This window comes from Castor canadensis, chromosome X (assembly GCF_047511655.1).
Source record: "Castor canadensis chromosome X, mCasCan1.hap1v2, whole genome shotgun sequence".
NCBI classification, from domain to species: Eukaryota; Metazoa; Chordata; class Mammalia; order Rodentia; family Castoridae; genus Castor; species Castor canadensis.
Genome location: NC_133405.1, coordinates 84,435,018 through 84,461,132, shown reverse-complemented (window position 1 = coordinate 84,461,132; position 26,115 = coordinate 84,435,018). Strand labels below are relative to the sequence as shown.

The following is a 26,115-nucleotide window of genomic DNA, read 5'->3' as shown; positions in this document are numbered from 1 at the left end:
TAGGACCTGCTGCCTCAGTCATGCTCATCCCCCTCAGTATGCAATATAGATATGATTACGATGGTATGCCATATAGATATCAATCTGATGAACAAAATCAAGTTGAAAAGCACAAATACAGTGGGGAACATGAAAAATTTGTATAGAACTCATGAGATGATGTCTGGATAGATTTGGGGGAACTGTCAGAATACAGGTATTAGTAAAAACCACAGAGGGACTTCCACGGTACAGCAACTGGTGCCAGACTTGTCCTCCTACTGTAACAATTAGCAAACTGGACAATATATACAAAGCAATATTTGCAGTCATTAAACATGAGACTCTGACAAAAGGGGAACAAGTAAGATAACCCTTATTATCTCCACAGCTTGCTATCTGAAAGCACTTTCTTCATGGTAGCAGAGGGAGTAAGAACTCAGACTGAGCATCGAAGTCTTACTCAACTGAAGATCAAAGATCAAAGTTCCAGCAGGCTGATACAGCTAAACTTTCCAGAGCAGAGTACCAGAGAAGAAGGAGCTATATAAAGGACAAACTCACAAAACCTCCCCAAGGGTCTGCTTGACTCCATTGCTGAATACAAAGGCATGAGTGAATAATAAGCCTAGGGTAAAGCAAAATGGACTGGGCAGCAAAATGCCAGGAACTTTAAGCTGAACAATTCCCAGAACTTACACAGAACTGGGAGATGTTTGTGTTCTAATCAGTAAACATGAAGAGCTAAGTCAGGCCTTACTAAAAACTAGTCAGTAAAAGAAACTTTATGTCTAACCTAACAAAGCTTTAAAAAAAAGCCTGAATGAATCAAACTAATCCACAAAAAACTGCCTACAAAGCAAAACTTCAATGTTCTTTCAAAGAAGTCAATGAAAACAAGACGTTTATTAAGTTATGACACCCAGCATCCAATAATAAAGATAATTAGACATATACTTTCAAAAAGGAAAATGTGTCACAAAGCCAGTACAAAAACCAATGACTAGAAGAACATAAAGAGAAAGAAGTAAAAGGGAGGGAGCTAAGATAGAACTCTGGGAAGTACCCAGACAAGATTGCTTTTTTTTAAAAAAAGAAAAAAGAAAAAGACCCAGTAAGAGTCACTGACAAAGAAAAAGTACAAGATGTTACAAGAAAAAGGAGATTGTTATACATCAAAGTCAAGTAAGGAGAAAGTTTTCAAAAAGGAGACAGAGTGGTCAATGAGATGATGAAGGAAGACAGAGACTGAAGAGTGCTCACTGGATTTAATAAGCAGATACCTGCTAAGTGTGGCCACAGCAAGTCCAGTAGAGAAGCAGAGGTATAAGCCAGGCTGCAGTGGGATGGAGGAGTGAATGGAACGACAGGGGAGAAGAAGGAGAGGTGAAAGCAATTTCTTTAAGGCAAGATTTCCTCCGACTCAGTGTGGGCAAAGTATTATGCATTTTACCTTCAAAAATATTTTTACAATATTCTACAGGTTGGGAGTGATGGTGCCCTTAAGTCCCAGCTACTTGGAAGGCTAAATCAGGAAGACCACTTGAGCTCCTGAGTTTGAGAACAGCTTGGGCAAACAGCAAGACCTCCACTCAAAAACATTCTACAATCTTCCTTAACAATGTCTCTTTTCCAATCACACTTGTTTCTAACACAAAAACCACTCCAAATAAGAATTATGAATGTAAAATTGTTACCAAAAAAGGCATTCAGCAGCTTCTGGACCTGAATATTGCTACCCACGGTGCGGTACAATCCTTCTGTCTTGATCCCTAAGGAAAGAATATCAGGTTAGTTTGTTCAGATAGTTAGAGCTTTCATTTTCCCCAGGGTAGAAAAGGAAGTACTTGTACACTAGAGTCCGTTCAGACAGAAAGGGACTACCCTCCGCTCTTCCAGTTCTCCACTTCTCCATTCTTCATGTAACAGAGGAACAGTCCAGGAGCATGTCTCTATAACCATCCACACTCTCATTTAGATTGTACCAGGCTCCCATTAATCTGAACAGAAGAGAACACGCTCCATCATAAACAGAAGCATGTGCTTAGGTGGGTGGCCACAGACAGCTGAAAATGGTGCTGCCATGCTGCAAAGAGTTTGTGCTTAATTGAAAAAGGAGGATATATTACCCTTTGAGTTGTGATATAAAAGGGGAGAGATCTGGAGTATGGCAGATATGGAACAAAAGGCTATTTCCTGCATGGAGAAAGACTAATGTAACATTTCAAAGTAAAAAGAAGCTTGGCACGTATACCACAGCCACATGTGTTCTCAGAGGGGATATACTACTGCCAACTAGGACACATGCTGACTATAAGTGTAGCTGAGTTGAATTTTGCCCCCATCCTTGGGTGTGGGTGTGTGTGTGTGTATGTGTGTGATAGTAGGGTTTGAACTCAGGGCTCTGTACTTGACAGGAAGGTGCTCTACCACTTAAGCCACACCCTCACCTGCCCCATCAATTTTTAAACAAATATGTAACAGAAATTGAACTCTTGGTTATCTGGGGCTGAACTATCAAAACACTGAGGATCACTGGGTATTACTTCAGAATATTATAGACCATTTGAAGTTCTTTCTCTTTAAAAGCTTGAAACCACAAAGGATCCAAATATGCTTGGATACTACTGGTTTATAATTTGCTGAAACTTTACAAATCGTGTCCAATGCACAAGGTTTATAAACAGTGACAATTCCAAAATTGGACCCTAACCAATAGATGATACCAATGCTACTTTAGAGAAAGTACCCGAGGATAAAATCAGAATACAACATCAAAGCTATGGTTTGGATCTTACCTTTGGTCTCAACGATATTGATGCACTTCCTAACAAACTTGAACCCCACTTCATTCAGCTCCACTGTTTTAAGCGAAGGAAAGCAAAGTTAGATCCTTTGGCAACAAGCATTCCCTACCAAACATTCAATGGCTACACTAGGGGACTGCAGTGAGAGAACTAATGGTCTAGTTGCTCATTTCCAATCACCCTTACATTGAAAGATCCTTTCATTCAGGGAAGAATTAGGATTTTAACTCTTCTAACACAAAATGCTTTCATTTTGCCCTTCACATTATGTCTGCATGAGCAGCATCAAATATGAAATGTAACTTGGAAAAGCAAATCATTGCTATCATGCCTAGAACAAGAAGGCAATGTATTCCTCCATATCACTACTACCATCCTAAGCTATGATGAAGTGACTTCCTTAGTTCGATCAGCAGATGATTTTTAAAAAAGAGAGCTGAATTTCATTCAAACAGAGGCATCCATATACAGACTCACATCCATAGTACATATCACCCATGACAGCATTTACTAGCCCTGGGACAGCCTGCAGTTTTTAATGTCAGTAGTGCAGAAATTTGAATGACTCACTTTCTTCCTGTTTCGTTATGGGGCTGTGATAGATCTACAAAAGAAGAGAAACAGAAAGAGCCATGGCTGTTGTGAATCACTAGAGATAAGTAGGACAAATAGTATTAAGTCTGCTTCCCCAGATAGGCCATCAAAATCATTAGAGACTCTAGGCTCTAGGGCTGTAAGAATGAGAAAAAGTGGATGAGACAGAACCAGCCCAGGTCCTTACAAAACAATTTCACAATCCCTGAAAATCCTGCTAAATTTCACATAGTTCGTTATAGGTAAAGCTGTGGCAAATCCATCTTAGATGTTTACTTATGTAAAGTTTGGAGCATTTTTCTCATGGAGCATGAATGCAAGAAAAAAAGAAGTGGTTTTCTCATGGACACCTGGGTAGTGGGTATTAATGGTAAAATGTAAATGTTGGCAACACCAATCCCCCCACCCCAAAGACTAGCTAATGGATATTTCTCTTTGGAAAGGCAAGAATCCATCTGAAAGAAATCTATACATTTCCCAAGATTTCAGTGTCTTGAAGTATGCATTGTGATAGCTATTTAAGAGACCAGAAGGGAGATTCTTGTCTCTTAAAGTCTAGAGTGGGCTCCACCTCTATCTCATTAGGAAATCTTGGGCATGCCCTTTCCATTCTCTAGGTGTCAAATTTTCTATCACTAAAGTGATCAAGATTTGAACTATTCCTTCAAACCCTGATCTTCCTTGACATGCAACAGCTCACACATAATGTGTAATATCAGTGGATTGGAGTGTTTAATAAAGCAGCAACAACACTAGCAGCGTGAGGCTGCAAGAATATGCCCTCTATATGCCATCTGTTAGTCTGCTTTCACACATCCTCTGCTTTAAAAGAAAGCTTTGTGCATATGTATATATGCCATGGAAATTTCAGGAAAGTATATTTCTGCACTGGCCAACCTTCACTGGCACTTTTATAAACAAGAGTTTTGTGCAAAGTCTGCCATGATTGGTGGTGAGGCTCCATATTCAGTAGGCCCTTATTCCAGCATCATTCGCCATATCTGCATCCTTCAATCTTGAAAAACCTAAAGGGAGAGCACGTGCAGGAAAGGGAATGGAGAGAAAAATGCCTTGCTGAACCTCCTGGCATCCTCCTAGAACTGTCACAGGCATATAAGAGGAGGTGACCAGAGGAAAGACGGGTCCTGGCCTACTGTCTGGATGGCAGTCTTTCACAACAATTCTCAACTGCTACCTGCCTGGTTGCCACAAATACAATCTGGGAGCTGGTTACTCCTCTTTATTCCCCCCAGGGCACTGAGGACAGACACAAGGAAAGAAAAACCTACAATGCATTTTCTCTCTTGGCTAGTTTTTGACTTGAAAAAAGCAAGGAGGTAACAGTATTCAAATACTGATCAATCTCAGTAGCTCAGCTCCTGTCCTTCAATCAGGGAGGAGCATTCAGAACAAAAATAGCACATTAATATTTACAGAGTAGCTTTCACTTGACTTTTTAAAGCAATCTGTGAGGTAGGTGTATCTGAAAATACTAAAGCCATTTTACTGGGGAGAAGAAAACGAAGTGGCAGAGAAGTGAGATGACTTCCTATAGCCACACTCATTTAATGGCAGAAGTAGGACCCAATTCCAGTCTTCTGTGTTTTCAGTAGGGGAAGCTGTGTTATGTCATATGCCATTAAAAGAAACCTGTTAAAAAGATACCGAAGAGAGAATGATCTTTAATGATTTCTGACTGATCATATTGTCTCTCTAGAACAATTGCTAACTCTTTTAAGGAATCGCAGGTGCATCTGCATAACAGCATTTTCAAAGGAGTATCTTGGGATACAGGACAGCAACTCCATCTCTTCCCCCAGCTGAACCCTGACAGAGAATAAGCTAAACTCAGAGTGTAAGAGGGGGAAGAAAAATAATTTTGAATAAAAGCTTAATAAGTTTCATAACAATTATTTTCCATTCTTCTATATGAAGAAATATTAATTTTATAATCTGAAAAAAAGACTTGCTTTTGTTTCTTAAGATCTTGTGGGTATAGCCTAACATTGGAGCAAGGAGCTTTGATGCCTTCTCTAAAGACGTCACAAGTCCTTCACCCTCTCTGGAACTCAAGTTGCCTCACTAAGTAAGAGATGTAAAAGTGACAATTCTTTACAGCTCTTAATATTTTGAATCTGAACAATCTGTGACCATTTCATTGTCTGACCCACAGATAACCACTAGAGGGCACTCATACACTGGCCTGTGCTGCCAGCTTCTCCCCAGTGTCTGAGGTAACTTACAGGTTCTTTCCCATCCATGGCTTCCATCCATAGCCTTCTATTAGCTTCTGAAAGTGCCTGCAGAGTGATGGTTCCTGGCCTGAGGAAAAAATGGCAAGCTGAAAGCAGAAATTTCATCTGAAAGAATGGAATCTTGTTTTTTTGTTGTTTTGTTTTGCTTTGTTTTGCGGTACTGGGGCTTGAATTAAGGGCCTTCACCTTGAGCCACTCCACCAGCCCTTCTTTGTGAAGGGTATTTTCAAGATAAGGTCTTGTGAACTGTTTGCCCGGGCTGGCTTTGAACCACAATCCCCCTGATCTCTGCCTCCTGAGTAGCTAGGATTGCAGGCGTGAGCCACTGGCACCTGGCAAGAATGCAGTCTTATGATTAGGATCCCTCTCTTCCCTAGGAGCTATTCCACTGAGTGGATTAGGAAGAAGACCTACAACATTCTAAGTTTTCAAAATCTCTTTTATCTAGGACAATAATGAGCAATTTATTACTTTTATAATTTTTTATTAGGATATATTCATTATACGAGGGGGGTTCTTAGTGACAATTCCAATTAGACTTATATTGTACATTAATTACATCGCCCCAATACTGGGTAATTTAGAGAGCAGTAACTTGGAGGAGATGGTATCTGTGGTCCCATGCCACAGTCAGGCAAAGAAATAGGAAGGCAGATGTCAAGATACCTCACCATAATGCACATGGTTTTACATTGTACCTGAGCCAAACTGAGGCCTTCTCTGCCACTCTGCCTTTAGAAGGCAGCCACTGAGTCTGGACTCTAGGGGTGAACATGTGCATCACAGGGACATTCATCTGTCATGAAAAATGGCTTTGCTCCTTTTACCACCTAGGATGGCCAAGAAGTATTTCCAGCTGGAAAGAATTCAGCAAGATGCAGACTGAAGCCACAGGGAGGAGGCCTTTTGGCTGACAAGCAATTGAATGAGTAATAACAACAACTGATATTTGTTGACCTCTCACTAGGTGCCAGGTTCTAAGCACTATTACATGTATTAACTCATTTAATCATCCAACAAGCCTATGAAACAGTTACTACAGTAATCATTTCTACTTAATAGAAGGGAAAACTGAAACACAGACAGGCTACCCAAGGTCACACAGCTACTAAGTGGTAGAGAAATGATTTGATTTCTGAAAGTGTGGCCCAGCAGCCATACTCTTAACCACTATTCTATGATGCTTCTTCTGCACGGCAGATGGCTGCCCGCTATGGTCTGAACATCCCCCCAAACTCGCACAGTGAAAGAAGATGGTCTTTAGGAGGTAAACAAGTCATGGGGATGAAGCCCTCATGGATGGGATTAGAGACCTTAAAAAAGATTTGAAGGAGTAGGTTCATTCACTTCCACCCCTTCTTGTGTGTGAGAACAAGGTAGTTGTTCTCTCTGGAGGATACAGAAACAAGGCATTATCTTAGAAGCAAAGACTAGGCCCTGACCAGATACCAAAACTGCTACACACTTTGATCTTGGACTTCTACAACTGTACAAAATAAATGTGGTTTTTTTTAATATATTACCCAGACTTGGGTATTTTATTATAGCAGCACAAAGGGACTAAGACACTATCTATACACAGAGATATCTCAAGTTGGTATACAATGTATGATCTTATTACACCTTCACAACCAAGCCAAAAATTCTGTCTCTTTGCATTCTCTGCATCAGTATTAAATCTTGTTCCTCACACTCCTTCTATGATAAGATGAGACCTCTCTCAATAGTCACAGAATTGTCAGAGCAATGACAAGAGTTCAGAGACCCTGGATAAGTTACTGGGCCTCTGTGGATGTCTATTTCCTTATCTGTAAGGGTGGTGGAACACACAAGGTGAGAAGTCCTTTCCAGTGCTGCTCTCATGGGATTCCTGTTCCATCTCCTGCCTCATGAAAACACCATTTATACAGAAAGCCAAATGACCTTTAAGACATAATCAACAGAAAACCAGGACTTGGCTCTAGACACCAGATTCTTTTGAGTTTACCTTTCTCTAAGAAACACTTATCCTTTGGGATATACCATATGGGGCTAGAAAATCTAGTGATCTTTATAAAGATGGCTACCCAGCTAAATCTCCAAGCCAAAAGAAAAGAGAACAAGTAAATGAACACCAGACATAAAAGCAAACACTGCAGACCAGATACGCTATGAAACCCACCCTGGAACTCAGCTTCCTTAGCTAGGAAGAGCTGCTGTGTGTCCTTTCTTGACATTACAAAGAGGCTGAAAAAGATAAATGATTACTCTGGAAGCATTTGGAGATTCTTGGGTGCTACAGAAAGTCAAAATTCAAAAAACAATTTTATTAACGACAGGATGACAGAGTAAAAAAAGCACTAACCTCTAGTCCAGGCTTCTACACCAATTACCTTTATGGCCTTAGACAAGTCATTTGCCCTCCCTAAAGCCTCCCTCCTCACACATCTGGAGCCAAAAGGCACATCAGCAGTAGAGTGCAATGGTTAAGAGCATGGCCTTGGAAATTCAAATGCCTGGCTCTACCATTTAGTAGCTGGGCAACCCAGCTACTGTTGGGCTGCTGTCTTCTTTTTATGAACTGAGGATAACAGCAGTCCCTACCTCATTAGACTGTAGTGAGGACCAAAGGAAATCAGACACTTACAGGGCTGAGAAAAGGACCTGGCTTGCTGTTGTTATTATTAAGACCCTTTCAAACTCTGATGTGCTAGAAGCCTATGATTTAAGTACTGGTAGGAAAACTAATTTTTTTAAATGTTACTCTCACTTCCGGAAATAAAAAAAGAAAAGGACTCAGAGCCCTTTGCTCTGTGCTCTAGGGAACAGAAGTACAGGAGTGTGATGCCTGCTGGGAAGCCTGAGTCTCTTCATTGTATCAGATTGAGTAGCTAGGAAAGTAGAACTCCACAGACATCAGAAAGCTTTCATGCCGAGAGGTGAGCCAGCACCTGCTCACTAGTACATTTAATGTGTCTTTCACGGCATGTTTATTCCGCTTACGGTAGACAGTGGAACAAAATAACCAAGGGCATCGACTTTAGAGACCTACAGCTCAGCCTTGCCACTTACTCTGTGACTTTGGTTACAGTTAAATTTATTTGGGTCTCAGTCTCACCTGTAAAATGGGCTTGAGGGATTAAATAATGGAATGTTTTTTAAAGCACACAATATATGGTAACTAAAATCATGGACACAACAAAACTTTAATCACTGGGTTCTAGTCTCGAAATTCCTCAGCATTGTGGGAAAGGAAAAAATATTTAAAAATAAACAACAGTCAGGTGCCGGTGGCTCACGCCTATAATCCTAGCACTCAGGAGGCAGAGATCAGAAGGATCGCAGTTCAAGGCCAGCCCATGCAAAAATTGGGACCTTATCTCAAAATTACCCAACGCAAGAAAGGGCTGGTGGAGTGGCTCAAATAGTAGAACGCCCACCTAGCAAGCATAAGGCCCTGAGTTCAAGCCTCAGTACCACCAAAAAAGTAAACAGTACAAGAAATATAAAGGACGGAGGATATAGATCAGTGGTACAGCATTTGCCTAGCAGGTACAAGGCTCTGGATTTGGTCCCCAACACCACGAGGGGAAGAGAATATAAAAATACATTGGTTCAAAGCTCCTAAGGTCAGGGCCAAACCATTTGCAACTGCTTTTTGAGTTGGGACATTATTTGCAAGTAGCTGGCAAATTTAAACTGAAAGGGGAATCACAATGGAACTGGACACAGAAAATTTTAACCTCTTTTAAGTATGCTGATGCTGCAGAACCAGAGATGCTATAGGAATATAAAGGGAAAGCACAGCCCACACTTGTTTCCCTTCTCCCTGGGCCTGCCACTGTCAGGAAAATGAGGGATAGTCTCACGGTTACTGGTGCAGCCACCATAATTGGTATCATCCACTTCTAACAGAGGTTATACAGGTACACAAATCAAAATTCTGAGGGCCCAATAAAAATGCCCCATTTATTAAACAGGGAATTATTACACTAATAGTTACTCATAATTAAGAAAAATGCCCTCATCTCCCAGTCTAATCTTTTGATCTTAGTCACTGATGGTTTTGCTCATGGTATTATAATTCACCCATCAAGAACCTATCTAGCCATCAGATCATTTTCTTAAACTCTACTCTATTACTCTGTGTTGTAATATATAGAAATGACAGACTAAAATGAAATCTAAAAACATATTTATTCACTGAATTTTGAGTCAACCTCCCAACTGCAAAGCATGTCTTTCTCCAAAATAATGCTAAATGTTTTAATTTTAAAATTTAAAGGCTAAATTCTCCTGCAATAATACTATTCAGGTTCAAGGGAAAATAAAGAAGGCATTGGAGAAAAACAATGCAAGCAAATCCAAAATTTGCAAACTATTGCTCCAATGGTTGAGTTGATAAACTAGTCCAGTTCATACAAATACCCACACAGTAGGGAAAGCCTGCATCAGTTTTGTACCAAGTGGAGAAAACCTCTCCAGTGACACCGCCACCCTCCATCCCGTCTTCCTCAAAAAATGTGTGTCAATCCACTTGTTTTTTTTATGTTATATTAAGAGACTGAAAAAAGAACAAGCTTGGTTATCCTGTCCTTTGTGCAGCATCACCAAATACTGACCTTTTACATACGTGACAGCAAATTAAATCCTAAGAGAGACTTTATGCTCAGAGCACGTGAGGCAAATCCAACTAAAGCGTGCACAGAGAAAACCAGCCTTGGGCTGGATCTAACAGGGATTCCTGTGGATGGGGGTCTCTGTGAATGGGGGTCCCTGTGAATAGGGGTCCCTTGGAAAGGCAGACTAAAGAGTTGAGTCAACGTCCTCTTACACAGACTTGCTCATTTTCATCAACAAGAGAAGACACAGAGGAAAATAAAAGACCCGCCCAGGCTCAGCAACTGGCCCATGGGGATATTGTCAATTCATAGCAGCACAGCTTACCTCTCATTCGTTTCTATATCAAAACAGAACCTCTTGTCGATAGACTCTGTCTTTCTTCTCACGCAGTACTTCAGGGTTAAGTCCAAGGGTCCCTGATATGAGAGAAGAATTAACAGGCAATTTGAAAAAATGCACAGCAGCTTCTTCTGCGTCCTGCAGTGTCTTCAGGGTCACTTGGAAGGTGTCTACCAAAGCAATAGGTGCAATGTGTAGACTCACTGAGAACTGTGTCCCTTTGAATGGTACTGGCAGCAAGATGGCAGATGGTTTCTCCCTTTTCCAAGAATCAGTGGTGACGATCAGGAGAGAATGCTCAGGGCAAGCCAGCGCTCTTTCCCAAGCATGGCAGATTAAACAGGAAGCTGGATATACACCGCCTAAGGGCAGTAGAGGTAAAATGGATTGCCTAAATGGTGCTAAGTATACACAATAAAACTTTCATAAGGACTCTGGGTAGGGAGACTGCAACAGGGTAAGTGGCTTTCTGAAACCATCTTAGATGGTCAGAGGGAAGGTGAGTAAAGAAGTTTGCATTAATGGGGAAAGTAAGAGGGAGGACAAACATTTCTGTTCCCCATCTTTAGACTCCTGAGGATGACAGGAATCACAAAAGCCATCATCTCTCCAAAGGCAGGGCAAGGAAGGGAGATAAGCAAAGTTGTATATTTGTCAATGTGACAATTGATTATTTCAGATGTGTTGGGTAGAGTGAACACCTAAAGTCACTGAAGCCCATGGTATCCAAGACTAAAATTGCCCAGTCCTCCATTGTTCACTTTCCCTCTATTATCTCACCTGGGACAGTATGGTACAGGAAAGAGTAGTAACGTTCATTTAACACCTATAATGGGCCACATACAAAATATGTTAGGCATTTTTAAACCAACTCTTCTCACTACAACCCTTAGAGAGAGGTGGAGCTTAGAGAGGCAAAATAGCTTACTCAAGTCACCCAAGTTGGTATGGTAGAAACAGCAATCAACTAGAAAGCTTAAGACCTGGGGTCTTGCATTAGTTGTGCCATTTATGAGCTCTGTGACCCTGGGCAAATCAGTTTCCCCCTTTCAGCCTTCACTTCACAATCTATTAAATGAAACTAACACTTCCTACCTGCTATCTCAAATTCAGAAATGTTGTCCAATGCCAGCTGTGTATCTAGGCACTATGCCATCTTAACCAACCCACACGGCTTATCACCTGACATTTCTCTCTCCGTGCACACTCAACCCCTTGCATATCAAGCCTTGTTGCTGTTTCTACACTATAAAAATTCAATCCTAAGTTAATTTTTCAATATGTCTTCCTGTATCCCAACAGTCAGGATGCCGTGTGTTAGCCTTAGTGTGTATGTACGTATGGTGCTAGGGATCGGGCAAGGGTTCTACACTAAGCTACATCCCCAGCTCTTATGTGTTAGTCTTTTCAGATGAGAGTGAGATACATGCCCTCACCCTCCCTTTTTAAACTCTCACCTCTCTCTGCTTCAGGAACATTTCAGGGGCTAATTCATACCCACAACTCCAGCCTCATTTCCAGCTACCTCCACCTGTTTTATGTCCCATTGGTACAAAAATACCACTCATAATACCCTGACATTGCATTTGCTGTTCCCTCTACCCAAAGTGACTTTCTCTATGTTCTTGGCCTTGGCTAAACTCTTACTTGTTCTAAAAACCACACTTTAGCTTTCATTTCCTCCAAAATCTTCCCCCTAGCCACATGCACTACCCATTCTGCACTTGGTACTTTATATTAAAAAATCTCATCTTCATGACTGATTCTCCAGCTGAACTGAGAACACCTCAAGGACATGGGCAGTATCTTATTCATCTTTATATCTTCAGTCCCTAGCAAAGAGCTAAATAAATGTTTATGAACTAAATCGTCATCGTTGCCACTTTTCTGATGAGGAAACTGAGACTCAGAAACATTAAGTAATTTACTCAAGGTCAAAAAGCAAGGAGACCACAGAGCTAGGATTGCAACCCAGTTCTTGAGACTCAAAACGTAGCATTCTTTCTCATACTACAATTCCTAACATGGGCGACATGAGGATCTAAAAAAACACCGTTTATGAGGTGACCAGTAAAGTGAGCAGTACAACACAAATGAGAGTTGACAGGATGAGCTAGTAGAGGTCACTGGTAAGTGTCACACAAAGGGCCAATTCATCCACTTTCAAACTGTGATGACACCTACTCCACAGTGCTGCTGTGGAGCTGCTGGACATTGCAATATGCACTTCTCAGAAAGAAAGAAGGGGCCTAAATGACAGCATTATCTATGACAGGAACTTTAACATCCATGATTTGGAAAGCAAGGTGGGTAGAAAATTAAAAGCCAAAGATGGCAGGCCAGCATTGCTTACAAGCATTTGCCAGTCAGATACATCAGCTGAGTTCGAGCTGACTTTGGACAAAGTGTACAGTGCAGCACCATGAATGTATAGAAGCCACGCTGAAAGGCACTTTGGCAATCAGATGACTGGAAACTGGAGACTGTTTCGAAGTCATGAATGAGTACATGGCCCACAATAAAAGCATGGGTGAGTATTCTGGAAACCCTCTTTAGTACATTTTGCAAGAAGTCCATCCAATCTCCAACCAACATTCAAGGCAAAGTGGCAAATCTCGTACTAAAGACTAAATAAAAAGAAGTTTTCAACAGCCTACAACCAAAGCTCACTTCCCTCTCATATAGGAACAAGCCACACAAGAGGACTGTCCATGGGAAACATCAATAATGGACAGAAATTGGCCAATTTTTCTTCAAACTTTTGCCTACCTAAATGAGGTCTTCATGCCTTACTTTCAATGGTAACAAGTGAATCTTGACATGCTTCCAACAATTTGTAAATACTTTAAAAAATCATACACTAAGAGCACATATGAGAGCAAGTTAAAGGGGAAGGAGACACACTGACCTTCTTTTAGAATATGAACAATCTCTGCCTGCCAATCAGTTTTTACCTTCAGAAACAACAATGCATGTGTGTAAAACATCAGGTTCTTCCAGTTAGTAAACATTCCTCTCAGTGCGTTAAACTCACCTTGCCATATTGAGGAGTAGGGGAAGGTTTGAAGGGCAGAGAAAGATATAGTAACTGCTTAAAGATAATGGAATAGTACATAAAATGTGGGTTTAGGTTATTCCAAATTTAGGCAAAGACATACACTTTTTTAAAAGGAACTCTGGAAACAGATTTCCTATTTTTTAAACTTGCTACTTAAAAGAATCTTATAGTAAAGTCTTCTTAATGGCAATGCATCCACAGTTTTGTATTATTTCTTTGTACAATTGACAGGTACCTGTAATAATAAATGGTCTGGAAGAGTTCAGGCTCCTTCAGAAGGCCTGATGGGGTTAACTGAGAGATATTTTTACTCAACTAGGTGATACTTGGCCTGATGTAAACTTAGGCCACAGAGAACATGTAACGTCATGGCTTCATATGACAGTAATGGACTTGATTATTTGATACTGCGTCACAGATGCATCTCCAAAGACGTGGCCCAAACAAGAACTGACCTGCTTAGAACCTGGCTTCTGTTCCATAGGTGTCATGGTGAGCGTTTTCGTCTCTTTCTCATACTGGCAGTAGTATTTTACCCAGGATATTCCCAAAGCCCCTACAAAGACATGCAAAATTGAACTGCGAGAATAAATGTACAAAAGCTGTTTACTACTTGCTCTTGACAGCCAAGCTCCAGACCCAGCCCTTCCCTCCCCGAAGCTCCAGCCTCACCTTGCCACCTGCCACGGCACATTAGGAAATGTTAATTTTCACCAGCTGCTTTCCACATCTGGTTTTGGCTTGCTCCAAACCTACTCTTCCTATCATGTTCCCCATGAATGGAACCACCATACATCCCAGAAGCTAGAAACTTTTGTCATCTTCTTTTCCTGTAACTTCTCATCTGATTGCTTTGGGCTGTGCCCCTTTTATCCCCTATATATCTCCCCTTCAGCTGCCTCCTCCACTCCATCCCTTTTAGCACTAAATCGGTTAAGGGCCTTATTGCTGTCTTTTCTTTTTAATGATTATGATGAATTTCAAACAAAACAAAAATTTTTTTCTCCAATTAATTATTTCTGTTTAATGATTATGATAAATTTCAAACAAAACAAAATTTTTTTTCTCCAATTATTTATTATTACTTCATTCCTATTTCCCCATCTCTGATCACTTATTTCCAGTCCATTCTTTTTGCTAGAGGAATACTTATAAAATATCTTTCTATTTATATCATTTCCCCTATTATAAACCACCCATGGCTGTCCCACTATCACAAACTCCTCAGTCTGCCTACAAAGCCGTTCATAACGTGATCAAAACTCACCTTTCTAGCTTTGCATTTTGGCACCTTCGCCTCTATGTTCCCATTTCATTGAATTACGTTTAGTTTCCAAATCACAACATGGCCATATAATTTAAAGTCCAAACCCAAGACATATTTACTAGTGAATAAGGAAGTATTGATAATTACATCAGGATAACAAATGTCAACCAGGGCTGTCCTTAGCAAACCAGGGTCCACAAATAAATTATGTCCTCCCACACTCCTGTGCTGTTATTCATACAATGGTATACACCTGGAATTCTCTCTGCTCCTTTCTTCACCTGCTACATTCCCACTCAACATTCAAGTCCTAGTCCAAACATCACTTCTTCAGAGAAGCCCTTAGATATATGCTATGTCCAAACAGAGTGTTCAACACATTTCATTAATATACTTATCTATCTCCCTGCTACCACACTGGGAACTTCTTGTGGACAAAACACATGGCAAATTCATCTTTTGTATCCTCAGTGCATTGCATAGTGTCTGGCAGAAATGAGGCTCCGTAAGCAAACATTCAACTGAGCAGCAATGCCATACCCACTTGAAAAATCATGAAGTTGGGTTACAGAAGGATCACACAGCATATAACCAGACATTCTCAGCTAGAGGCAATTTCACCTCAGAGAGGACATTCTGCAATGTCTGGAGACGTTTTAGGTTGTCACACCTGGGGAGTCCTATGAGCATAAAGTGAGGACAGGCCTAAGATGCTGCTAAACATACTAAGATGCACAGGACTGCCCCTCAAACAAAAAATTGTCCAGCCTAAAATGTCAACAGAGCTGACATTGAGAAGCCCTGGGATGCAGGGTTGAATAGCTAAATCTGACCAGTGAGAGAACATTTCTTTGAAAGCCAGCAAAAGTTAATTGCTCTAAGGGAAGAAGAGCAGGTCGACATCTCTGAAATCACAGGCTTTGGGGGCACTGGGTCGTCGTTCAAAAAAATCAAATCACACATATAAGTTTGCAAAATGTTACTTAGGAGGTAAGATAGCTTGACTGTTCTGCAATACTCAGGGACTGAGTGAGTGAACACACTTTCCTTGTTAGCAACGAGAAACAAATACTGTCTCACCTACGGAAATCATAACGGTCATTAAATGTTTTAAAAGCAACCATGTGGTCCTAAGGTGGGAGATGGTATAGAGATGGGTTTTGGCATCTCACATACCAGAACTTAATTTTAGGTCTGCTATTTGTTAGTTGGGCAACTTTCAAATAGTGACTTCTCTGAGCCCTGGTGGCCTCGTGTGCAAACTGGGTATAAGGTAGAATCAAAGATTAAATGAGACAGTGTCTTTGAAGCATGCCTGGCACACAGTAGGTATGATAAATATTTTTCTGCCTCCTTTCCCCTACCTCCCTTCTTGCCCCAAAGAGTCAACAATTCTCACTTATCACTCTAAAGCCTTTGTAAGATGAACCCCTAACTTCCTCTCTTTATTTCCTTCCTTCTTTCCTTGTTTGTTTGTTTGTTTGTTTTTTCTATTTGCCCTCTCAGGGATTGTAGCTACTGGGTTCTATGAACAATATGGGCTCCCAAAGTTCAGAAAGGTCAAGTGGCAGTAAACGCCAGCCTCCAGTAACCCAGTGGATACCCCGTATGCCCACACACATTTCTCTTGCGTATAGAGATAGCCTTCAATGGTTGGCTGTCCTGGAAGTTTGCATGTCTGCGGAGCTTCTTTCATCCTTTTCTTAAGTTCTTCCATCTCTTCCCGGGTACTGGAGAAATGATTTCTTGTCTGTGAAGACATCATCACAATCACTATCAGCCTCACCCTTGCCATGAATAACTATTTACTGATCATAGATCCAGTGCAGATTTCTCTGCCTATAGCATGTCTAAAACATAGCAAAAATAAATGGCAAATAGCACAGTGACTAAAAGTGATTTTACAGAGTTTTACTAGAAGGGTAACAAAAGTATATATAGCAATATACTCATAAAAACACATCCAAGAGGGTTTCTCCAATGGGAATAACATACAGCTGTGGTAAGTAGAGAACTTTAGAAATGTGAGCACCAGACGGATCATTGCTTTATAAATAAGGGAGACTGCAAAGAAGATTCCCAAAAATAATATTCTCATGGTAACTTCTCAGTACTTCTTCAAATACAATTACTGCCCACTTGAGCTTGAATCAAATTCTAGCCATGAGGATAAAACACATGAGAGTGCTCAGTTTGCAAACAGGCCAACATAAGTTACGGTATCACACTCATAAACATTAAGGCTAATGGAAAGAAGAAAGCTATTTAAAACTACACAATTAAAACACAAGGGCAGGGGTTGGCTGCCTCTATCAATGTTGCTGTAAATGAGCCAATCATGTGTACACACGCAAAAGCTTATTGTTAAACTCATACTTTATCAAGTTATATATTGCAGAAGAGTTTTAAGAGATTAAGTTGGTTGTAGGAAGATTTGATAAATCAGCAGAAGACAGGACCTCTCACATTCTGGTAAAGGAGAGTAAGTACCCAGAAGGAAGAACATGTAGAAAGAAAAAATAACAACAAAAATCTTAAGTCATAAACCTTCTAAACAACCAGGTAAGGCTTATTTCCACTGTAACGTATCAGCATTTTTCACCTAAAAGTACATTTATGAATGTCATGCAATGTAACACACAGTCAAAATGTCACCTGACCTCAGTGAGACCTTCTCTGACTCTACCAGGCATCCAATTGTTCCAGTCTCTGAGCTTCTTTAAAAACTGGTCTTGCTGGGCCCCAGTGGCTCAGGTCTGCAATCCTAGCTATTCGGGAGGCAGAGATCAGGAGGGTCGGCTATTTGGAGCCAATCCAGGGAAATAGTTTACAAGACCCTGTCTCAAAAATGCTCAACATGAAAAGGGACTGGAGGAGCATCTTAAGTGGTAGAACACCTGCCTAGCAAGTGTGAGAACCTCAGTTCAAACGCCAAAAAAAAAATTGGTCTTGAGAGCTGGGCACAGTGGCTCAAACCTATAATCCTAGCTACTTGGGAGGCAGAGCTTGGGAGGATCACAGTTCAAGGTCAGCCTGGACAAAAAGTTCACAAGACCACATCTGAACCAATGGCTGGACATGGTGGTGTGTGCCTGTCATCCCAACTAGGCAGGAAGCATAAATAAAAAGAACATTATCCAGGCCAGCTGGACATAAATGCAAGATCCTACCTCAAAAAAAAAATGAAGCAAAAAGGGCTTGGACGTATGGCTCAAGTGCTAGAGTACCTGCCTGGCAAGTGTGAATCCCTGAGTTGAAACTCCAGCACTGCAAAAAACAACAACAACAAAACTTTGGTCTTGATTACTATAGCAATCACCATAGGGATTATAATTTATCTGTATTTATGTGTCTCCTCCAAGAAACTATGTTACTTCACAACATAAACGTAGAGGCTTCTGGGTTAGAAGTATGGCTCAAGTGGTATTGTACCTGCTTGGCAAGCACAAAGCCCTGAGTTTAAACCCCAGTACCACAAAAATAAAAAAAGAAACTTAGATGCCTTGTTATAGTATGTCCCTTGAGTTTCACAATGGCTTGCACAGTTTATGTCCATTGTGTCTATAAAAATTCATCACATGTGGGTTAAATAAGGTTAAATCAGTGAATGAGTAAAAGAATATGTTACAATATATTATGTCCCAATATATGCAAAGACTGTGCCTACTCCCCTCTGTAAGAACCAGCATGAGAATGAAGGCAGAAATGACCTTTGAAAATCATTTAACTCATTAAGTAGTAAGAAAAGGAACAGAAGATACAAAGTATGTTCAAGGTAACAAAACCCAAAGTGGTGGGGAGGGGATAGCTTAAGATTGTACTTAAATAAGCCTAACGCTGGATTCTGATCTGAGAGAGATGCAACAAAGCAGCAACACTTAACACTGAATAGAAGATGTTGGTGGGTGGAAGGATGGTTTTAATGGCAGTCAGAATGAAAGGCAGGAAGAACTAAAACTGGGAAATCAAGAACAGTCCAGTACACTCAAATATTTGCTCCCTACACTGGTATGTCCTGAAAAAATGTCTGGGATGCAATAATCTAGAATTCCAAGGTTAAGAACACAGGGTGTTAAATTCAGTTGGTGAGACAGGTGAAGAAACCCACATGCAACTTACATTCTGTAAACTCAGCTGGAGCTGCTGCTTGTATGGGAGGAAATCCTGTGTGAGCTCCACAGTCAAGCTATTGGAAATGAAGAGGCTATGAAGAAAGGCCAAGACCTGAGGAAAACATGCAAAAATAACTTTATAACCAGCGCCTCCTAATTAGTCAAATAAAGGAACCATGAACTCAAAGAAGAAACTCTACCCAGTCCAGTGTTAAAAGCAGTCATGAAAACACAAACAGATTTCCACATAACTATATTCATATTGTGTTAAACATTTACTCTAAACTCCATTTCAGAAAGTAAATAACAAATTTATTCAAGCAGATCCTCTTCCTGTCACATGCAAAACCATTTATTACTTAGATAACATGGGAACATACTGTGCCTTTGTGTGTGTGTGTGTGTGTGTGTGTCTTTTCTCTATATTGGTTAAACCCACCTAATCCAAAAATCTGAAATCCAAAATGCTCCAAAATCCAAAACTTCTTAAGCACTGACATAATGCCACAAATGGAAAATTCTACAGCTGAGGAACCTCATGTGACAGATCTCAAAAGGCAGGTGCACTAAATATACTGCATAAAATTACCATCAGGCTATATGTATAAGGTGTATATGAAATATAATGAATTTTGCATTTAGACTGGGGTCCCTTCTTTAAGATATTTCATTATATATACACAAATATTCCAAAATCCAAAACAATCCAAAATTCAAAGCACCTCTGGTCCTAAGCAATTTGGATAGGGGATATTCAACCTATACATCCTCAAGATTGGCATATCGTATGTGTACAACAAATATTTATAGAACGAATGAACACATAAGCAAATAGATGAATAAAATAAGATTCTGTACCTTAATGAAGACTGTCAATATGCCAAAAGATCAAAGGAATCTGAACCAATTTTAAATTAGTAATGTTTCAGGGAAGTGTAGAAGATGACACAAAAATGGCCAGTAATATATTTTTAAATGTTCAACCCCCTTAAAAACCAAATGAACATAAACAAAATCAAAAGAAATAATTTTTATCAAATTATAAATATTTTTAAATAAATATACAATGCCATCCAAGTGTAATAGTAGTAAAAACTGTTCCATTCTTTTTAGAAAGCAAATAGGTGAGCACATATAATCACACATGCATATACTTACTACATATGTGTGTGTACACAAACTATATACATATATACATATAAAACACATGCGTGTACATTATGACACAGGTAGTATAGGTGTGTGGACTACACTCACACTCGTATACACAATCATTCCTATTTTCCAAGCTTCTTCATTTCAGAAAATGACATTACCACCCATCAGTTAAGCTAGAAACTAAAGAATCATCCCTGATTTCTATCATTGAGATTCTGGTCTAATTCATCAGTAACTTCTACTACTTTTGCCTCCAAAATGTTTCTCTAACCCAGCCATTCTTCAGTGTTTCTGCTACCGCTCCCCAAACTAAGACAATACCTCCTCTTTCATAGGCCATTGTAGTACCCTCCTAACTGGCTTCCTCATACCCACTCTTGGCCCCTTCTAAGCCATTCTCCACATAACAAAAATGACTGTCATCAGGTCCTGAGAACACCCTTCTTCAGTGGTTTTCCACTGCAAATAGACAGAAATCCAAACCATTTACCATGCCTACATATTCTGTGCCTTCCTAGCAGACATTCTCTCATGCCAGTCTCCTTTCCTTTCTACTATTATCTGAAGCCTCAAAGCTTTTCATTCTGTGAGCACACCATTTTTTCTAACTTAAGTTAAAGCTGTATACATGTTTGTGTGTGTGTGAGTGCTCTTTTCCCACAATTCCCATGGCTGCATCTTCTCTTCTTTTAGCTCTCTTCTTCAATGGCACTTCCAGAGGTCCTCCTTGGCCTCTTGACCCATATTTTTATATTTTTGTTCTTTATTTTTTACCTTTTTGGTTTCTTTCATAGCTCTTACCACAACTTATAATTATTTTAATGACATGCATCCTACTTTCCTTTAAATGTACCCCATGAATGTGTAGTCTTCATAAAGAAAAACAGTCTTTCTTGTTCACTGCTCTGCCTAGCCCACTGCCTGGAATGTAACAGAAACTTAATGCATGTTCAATAAAAGATTAAGTAGTTGTTTTCACACAGACACACACAGATTATACAAATATAGGCATCAATACATTTGTACACAGATATACACACTTACATGAAACACATGTGTACACAGCTCTGTACCTATAAGTACACATGCACACATAGATAGAGGAAGATGTAGGTTATACAAACAGAGATTTGGAAGGGAAAGTACTACCACAGTGATTATGTCTGCATGAGGGATTTGTTGTTTTTGTTTCATTCACTCTATGCATTTTTCTAACTTTTCTGCAATGAGTGCATTATTTTATTATAAATAGTTAGCAAAATTTAATATCCTTGTGGAATCAAAGTACATCACCTTTTTAATAAATTAAGAAGACTGAAATGGAAAAAATACACAAGATAGAAATAAAAATCATAGAATGGGAAGTCACTGACTGCATAGGACCTGAGTTCTTAGCACAGGATCAGATGTACACTGGGTGCTTTTGAAAACTTTCTGAGAGCATGAGAGGAAGCAAGGCAGAGGAACAAGGTAAGAAAACCGCAGAGATGGAGGGAGGAAAGGAGGAAAGAGATGAAAGAAAATAGGGCAAAAGAGAGGGAGAGAGGAAGAGTGAGAAAGGAAGGGGGAGAGGTGAGCAAGGGAAAGAACACAAATTTATTAGCGAGAGAGGAAGAAAAACAGAAGCCAGTGTGATTGCCCTTTACATTCTTTTGAGATGGCAATTTCTGATCCAATTCCTCCATTTGCCTGGCATTTGGAAAATACTTTTAGAATACTCATCAGCAGACAGAACTTACCGGCTCCACAATATTGAATTTCCTGGACTCCTGAACTTCCTGGATTTGATAAACATAATCAAGGGAGGACTCGAAGAAATTATGTCTCTCCTTATCCACCTGGAGGTCTGCCTGTGGAAGAAGGGCAGCAAAAGTCACAAATGGGCAGTCATTTTAAAAGTCAGTGCTATGACCTCAATAAGATTCTAGAGGTAAGGAAGCATTCAGCCACCAACAAGTACCCTATTCTTTATTTTATACAGAGAGAATATGAGGCCGAGATATAAAATGTGATTGACCCAAGGCTTCCAGTTTTAACCACAGCACGCAAGGAGCTTGGAAGCCATCACACCCATCTTCGGAACATGAAAAATGCTGAAAAAGTGGAAAATCAACTCTTCTTAGATCCAATGGAGAAATGAAGTCAGAGAGAAAACTGCTGCTTCAAAAACTGGACAGAGGTCAACACAGAACATAACAGCTCACCAGAGCAGAAGCCCAGGAGCAAAGCGTGTTGCTATCACCGATACTGAGGGGATTACAATGGAAAGAACTTCAAGTCTTCATTAAGACCTGCAACCTATTTAAGAAGAAATCTCAAAGACAAAACAAGGACACCAGGGAAAAAATTAGCCTCTGAAAACTACAGCTATAGCAAACTAAGCACAGCCTAAGTCCTAGCCAGACTAGGACTCTGGCTCTCAACAAGAAATGCTAAAAGTCAATAAATCCCATCTAAAGAAAATGCAAGCATCAGAAATAAATGCTGATAAAACAGAGGTTGTGGCATAAGACTATGAATTTCAAGTAATGATGATTAATATGATAAGGGATCAATAAAAGCCTATAATATTGGAAGGCAGATGAAAACCTTTAGAAAGCATCCAAGGGAAAAGCTAGAAATCTAAACCACTGTAACAGAAATGAAGAATATGTTTAATGGGCTCACCAGGAGGCTGAGGAAAGAATGAGTGAGCCTGAGTCTGGGATGTAGCTCAGTGGTAGAGCACTTGCCCAGCAGGCATGAGGCACTGGGTAAGATCCCCCCCAGCATGACAGAAAAAAATAATCAATGAGCTTGAAGATGAGTCAATATAAAGTTCAAAAATCAAAATATAAAGAATAAAAAACATGAAGTAAAATATCTAAGAACTACTGGACAATTGTAAAAGGTGGAACATATACACTCAGAATACTTGAGGAAGAAGAGAGACAGGAATAGAGAAATATCTGAAGTAATAATGAGTGAGAATTTTGCAAAATAAAGACATACTAAACACAAGATCTGAGACCACCAATCAATCAGGATAAGTATTTTAAAATATACATGTAGGCATACCATATTCAAACTATACAGAATCAAAGACACAAAATCTTAAAAGAAGCTACAAGGGAAAACAACTTACCAATAAAGAAACAATGATAAGAATTATAGCAGACTTCTTATAGGAAACCAAGAGGAAAGAGGAAACTACAGAAAAAACTTTAATGTTTTTAAACACTGTTTAAAACATAATGTTTTTAAATAGCAAATCAAAATCCTGTACACAGTGAAATTATAGTTCAGAAGTGATAGAAAAAGACTTTCTAAAACAAATAAAAATTGGAGGATTTTGTTTCCAGTAGACATGTTTGGAAGTTATGAGCAAAATAATTCAGTTGTGCCACTCCTGGGTATATAACCACAGGAATCAAAATCAGCTTACTACAGAGACATCTGCACACCAGGTTTACTGCCACACCGTTCACAATGGCCAGGCTATGGGATCAGTCTAGGTGATAAGCTGCACCTCCAGTCCAAGGGTCACTGACTCCTCAGCCCTCCTTTCTTGGCTCTGCTGGTGAGCCTATGGAAGACATTCTTCATTTCGGCTATACTGTTTCAGATTTCTAGCATTTCCTTTGAATCCTTTCTCCAAGTTTTCATCAATTACCTGAATACAATAGACATCTACAGACTACTTCATCCAACAGCAGAGTATACATTGTGCTCAAGGTCACAAGGAATAATCAAGACAGACCATATTCTAAGACATAAAATATACCTGAACAAATTTAAAAGAACAGAAATAATACAGGAAATCAATTTTTAAACAGTACATTTCTAAGTAACATGTGCTACATAGGAAGTTTTAATGGACATTTTAAATATTCTGAATTAAATGAAAATGGAAATACAACTTAATATTTGTAGGATGTAGCTAAAATAGTGCTTAGAAGAATATTCATGGCCATAAATGCATAAATTAGGACAGAAGAAAGATTTTTAATAATCCAAACTTCCACTTTAGGAAAACAGAAAAAACAAACAAACAAAAAGAACAAGCTATCCCCAAAATAAGTAGAAGAAAACACTGTAGCCAGGTTAACCAAGAAGGAAAGAGTAGAGGCACAAAAACTGACATCAGGAATGGAAGAGGGGCTGGGGATGTTGCACAGTGGTACACCACTTGCCTCGCATGTACAAGACATGGGATTCCATCCTTAGCACCACAAGCAAAACAAAGAAATAATAAAGGAAACCCTCTGCCCACAAATTTGACATCCGGGATGAAATGGACCTATACTTTGAAACACAATCTGCCAAAAGTCATACGGGTGAATCAGACAATCTGAATAAGCTTACATTTATTAAATAATTTGATTCAATAATTAATAGCTTTTTGATGTAAGAAGCACTAGGCCCAGACAGGTTTAATGGTGAATTCTGCAAAATATTTAATGAAGTAATACCAAATTTCTATACTCTCTTCTAAAAAAATTAAAGTACATGGAATATTTCCTACTCATTCTCTGAAGCTAGGATTACCCTGATACTGAAACCAAGCAAAACAGGTTCTGCCTGGAATCGAGGGGGTGGGGGGGAGAGGGAGGGGGCAGGGGGCGGGGGGAGAAATGACCAAACAATGTATGCACATATGAATAAATAAATTTTAAAAATAAAACCAAAGTCATTACAATAAAGGAAATGTCTCTCATGAACATAGCTGCAAAATTTCTCCACAAAATATTAGCAAATATAATCCAACAAAGTTTAAAACCAATTATACACCATGACCAAATGAGATTTATTCCAGGTAAACAAGTATAGTTCAACATTCAGAAGTCCATGAATGTAATTCATCACATCAACAAGTTAAAGAAAAAATATACAATCTTACCAGTAGGTATAGAAAATGCAATTGAATTAAGAGAGGAACTTCCTCAACTTGACAAAGAATATGTGGGGCTGGCGGTGTAGCACAGTGGTTTAGCACACACAAGGCCCTGGGTTCAATTCCAGGCACCAAAATATCTGCACAAAACCTACATCTAGTGCCATACTTAATGATGAAAAGCCAGATCTTTTCCCACAAGATATTCAAAATCAGATCATATTCAAACCATACTGAATTCCAAGCTAATGCAATAAGATAAGAAAATAAGAGGTACATAGATTGGGAATGAAGAAATTAAACTTTGTCCACAGATGACATGATCATCTATAGAAAGCCCCACAAAATCAACAAATATTTCCTGAAACCAGTATTTCCTGGCTATAGCATGTACAGTTAATATATGAAAGTCAATTGTTTACTTATGTGCTAGTAGTGACCAATCGTAATTTGAAATTAAAAACACAATACCATTTATATCGAAATGAAAAACTTGGGCATAAATCAAGCAAAACATGTACAAGATCTTTATAAGGAAAACTTTAAAACCCTGATGAAAGAAATCAAAGACCTAAATACATGGAGAAATAATACAGCTTTTTATACACCAAGATCAAGTTCTTCCCAACTTGATCCACAGATTTAGTGTAACTCAATCAAAATGCCAGCAAGTTATTTTGTGAATATTAACAAACTGATTCTGATTCGGAAGCAAAAGACTTATAGTAGCCAACCCAACATTAAAGCAAAAGAAATAAGTAGTATCCAATTCCAATTTTACTAGAAAGATCCAGCATCCAGAACAATGTGATCTGATGAAAGGACAAATAGATCAATGGAGTCCATGTATAAACCCAACACAAATATAGTCAACTGATATTTATTTTACAAAGGAGCAAAGGCAATTCAATAAAGCAAAAACAGTCTTATCAACAAATGGTATTAGAACAACTAACTATATAATCTATGTTAAAAAATAATCTAAAAACTAACCTTACATCTTTCCCTAAATTAATTCAAAATGGATCATAGACTTAAATGTAAAACCCAGAAAGAAGAAAAATAGAGAAG

At 39.3% G+C, this 26,115-nt stretch overlaps 1 protein-coding gene across 1 annotated transcript in view; it reads right to left on the bottom strand.

Annotated features, from left to right (window-relative positions):
- The window catches only part of Ophn1 (oligophrenin 1), a 297,092-nt gene that overhangs the window by 125,257 nt on the left and 145,720 nt on the right, over positions 1 to 26,115 (bottom strand). The window contains exons 7-15 of the mRNA XM_074062757.1: positions 21,911 to 22,021; positions 19,021 to 19,125; positions 16,522 to 16,651; positions 14,090 to 14,190; positions 10,562 to 10,653; positions 5,624 to 5,702; positions 3,357 to 3,390; positions 2,778 to 2,840; positions 1,677 to 1,751 (exon numbers count right to left, since the gene is read on the bottom strand). Coding sequence (XP_073918858.1) covers positions 1,677 to 1,751; positions 2,778 to 2,840; positions 3,357 to 3,390; positions 5,624 to 5,702; positions 10,562 to 10,653; positions 14,090 to 14,190; positions 16,522 to 16,651; positions 19,021 to 19,125; positions 21,911 to 22,021 — 790 coding nt within the window. The remainder of the gene's footprint in view (positions 1 to 1,676; positions 1,752 to 2,777; positions 2,841 to 3,356; positions 3,391 to 5,623; positions 5,703 to 10,561; positions 10,654 to 14,089; positions 14,191 to 16,521; positions 16,652 to 19,020; positions 19,126 to 21,910; positions 22,022 to 26,115) is intronic.